At 45.9% G+C, this 1,535-nt stretch overlaps 1 protein-coding gene across 1 annotated transcript in view; it reads left to right on the top strand.

The window, feature by feature from the left end:
* Positions 1–1,535, top strand: part of LOC119586626 (ATP-binding cassette sub-family C member 9-like) — a 47,046-nt gene that overhangs the window by 24,233 nt on the left and 21,278 nt on the right. Inside the window, exons 5-7 of the mRNA XM_037935372.1 lie at positions 420–657; positions 794–924; positions 1,204–1,341. Coding sequence (XP_037791300.1) covers positions 420–657; positions 794–924; positions 1,204–1,341 — 507 coding nt within the window. The remainder of the gene's footprint in view (positions 1–419; positions 658–793; positions 925–1,203; positions 1,342–1,535) is intronic.

The following is a 1,535-nucleotide window of genomic DNA, read 5'->3' as shown; positions in this document are numbered from 1 at the left end:
TCAAAGCTGTGTCACCATAGAAAATTAATGTTTTACTTAATTCCAGTTATAGTACTTGCTTCCTCAAAATTTCGTTTTTTATCAGTCCATAATACATCTCTCGTACATTACTGATTGCATTAACATGCTACAGGAGAGAATATTTTCAATTTTGCTGAAATATGGAGCAGTTAGCATGGTTGTATGATACATGATAATAAATAAAAAGAGTGGATTAGCTTTTCCAAGTTTAGTGTCTTCTTTTTCGAAAAAAAAACTATTGATTTGCGATGATATTCATAGAATCCACGACTATCTTCGACGCGTAGTTTATTTAAGAGGTTATTGGTCTTTCCTGGGCGGATACTTCTCTATGGGGGACGCTGTGAATTATAACCAAACTGCATCCCGCAGTGCCTTACATGCTCCTCTCCCAACAGCTGTTCTATGTGGGCTGGTCGGAGGTGGTGCGCAATGGATGGGTGGTGGCAGTGGTGGCACTGGTAGCTGCACTCGCGCAGTCCACCTTCAGCCAGGCCTCCACCCACCTGGTGGCGATGGAGGGCATCCACGTAAAGGCGGCGCTGCAGGCGATGGTGTACCACAAGTCCTTGCGGCTTTCTGCAACGGCACAGGAGGAGCCGGAAACATTCCCTTGCCCGGCCAGCCAGGACAAGGGTAGGTGGACGTGCCTCATTGTTATGAGACTGGTTAGAATCTTGTTTATTCCTCTGCATTTCGTTAGGTAAGGTAATGTGCAAGTCCTTAAACGTCATTAAAACGGTATCTATGTTTATTCCCCCCACTGCCCCAGGTCAGGAGGGGTCGCAGGGCGCTCGTGGTGGCGTGGACGCTGGTGGGGTCATTAATCTCAGCTCTGAGGATGCAGATAGCATCATGACCTTCTTCATGCACTGTCACTACATATGGGCCATCCCGCTGAAGGTAAGGGGGCACTATTCTTATGTCTACTTTTTCTTCTTTGGTTTAAATGTACCGTAATGTAGATGTTCAAATTTCTGCATATGATCCAGCATTGTTGTCATTATAATAGGCACCATTACTTTAGTTACAGGATAGATGACTTGTTCTGCTGTTATTTTGCTATGTGTTATAACCAATGATAATGAACTACATTACATTATGTTATTACAAATTAGACTAGATCATGGTATATTACATAATGTCTACGTGCATCCTCCCTCCCTCCACCTCTTTCCCCAGATCGGCGTGATCCTGACGCTCCTGTGGTGGCAGCTTGGCGCCTCGGCCGTGGTGGCAGCCGTGGCCGGCATCCTTTTCCTGACGCCGCTGCAGTTCGTCCTCTGCAAGAAGATCGCCGCCGTCAACAAGAATTTCCTGGTGAGCTCCCTTTTACCGGGAACACTTGCAGAAGGATTCTTTATTAAGTGATTTGGGGATCAGGGTTGGTGCCATTTCTTTGGAAAACGAGGTACTTTCGCTTTCGTATAGATAATTAATTTATAAGACCTCTCTCACGCACAGCCCACATGCCCAGATAGAATGTAAATGTTAACGCGCGCCTGTGTGCACAC

Source organism: Penaeus monodon, chromosome 21 (assembly GCF_015228065.2).
Source record: "Penaeus monodon isolate SGIC_2016 chromosome 21, NSTDA_Pmon_1, whole genome shotgun sequence".
Taxonomy (NCBI): Eukaryota; Metazoa; Arthropoda; class Malacostraca; order Decapoda; family Penaeidae; genus Penaeus; species Penaeus monodon.
The sequence above is the reverse complement of the archived record's forward strand: the minus strand, read 5'-3'. Positions and strand labels throughout refer to the sequence as shown.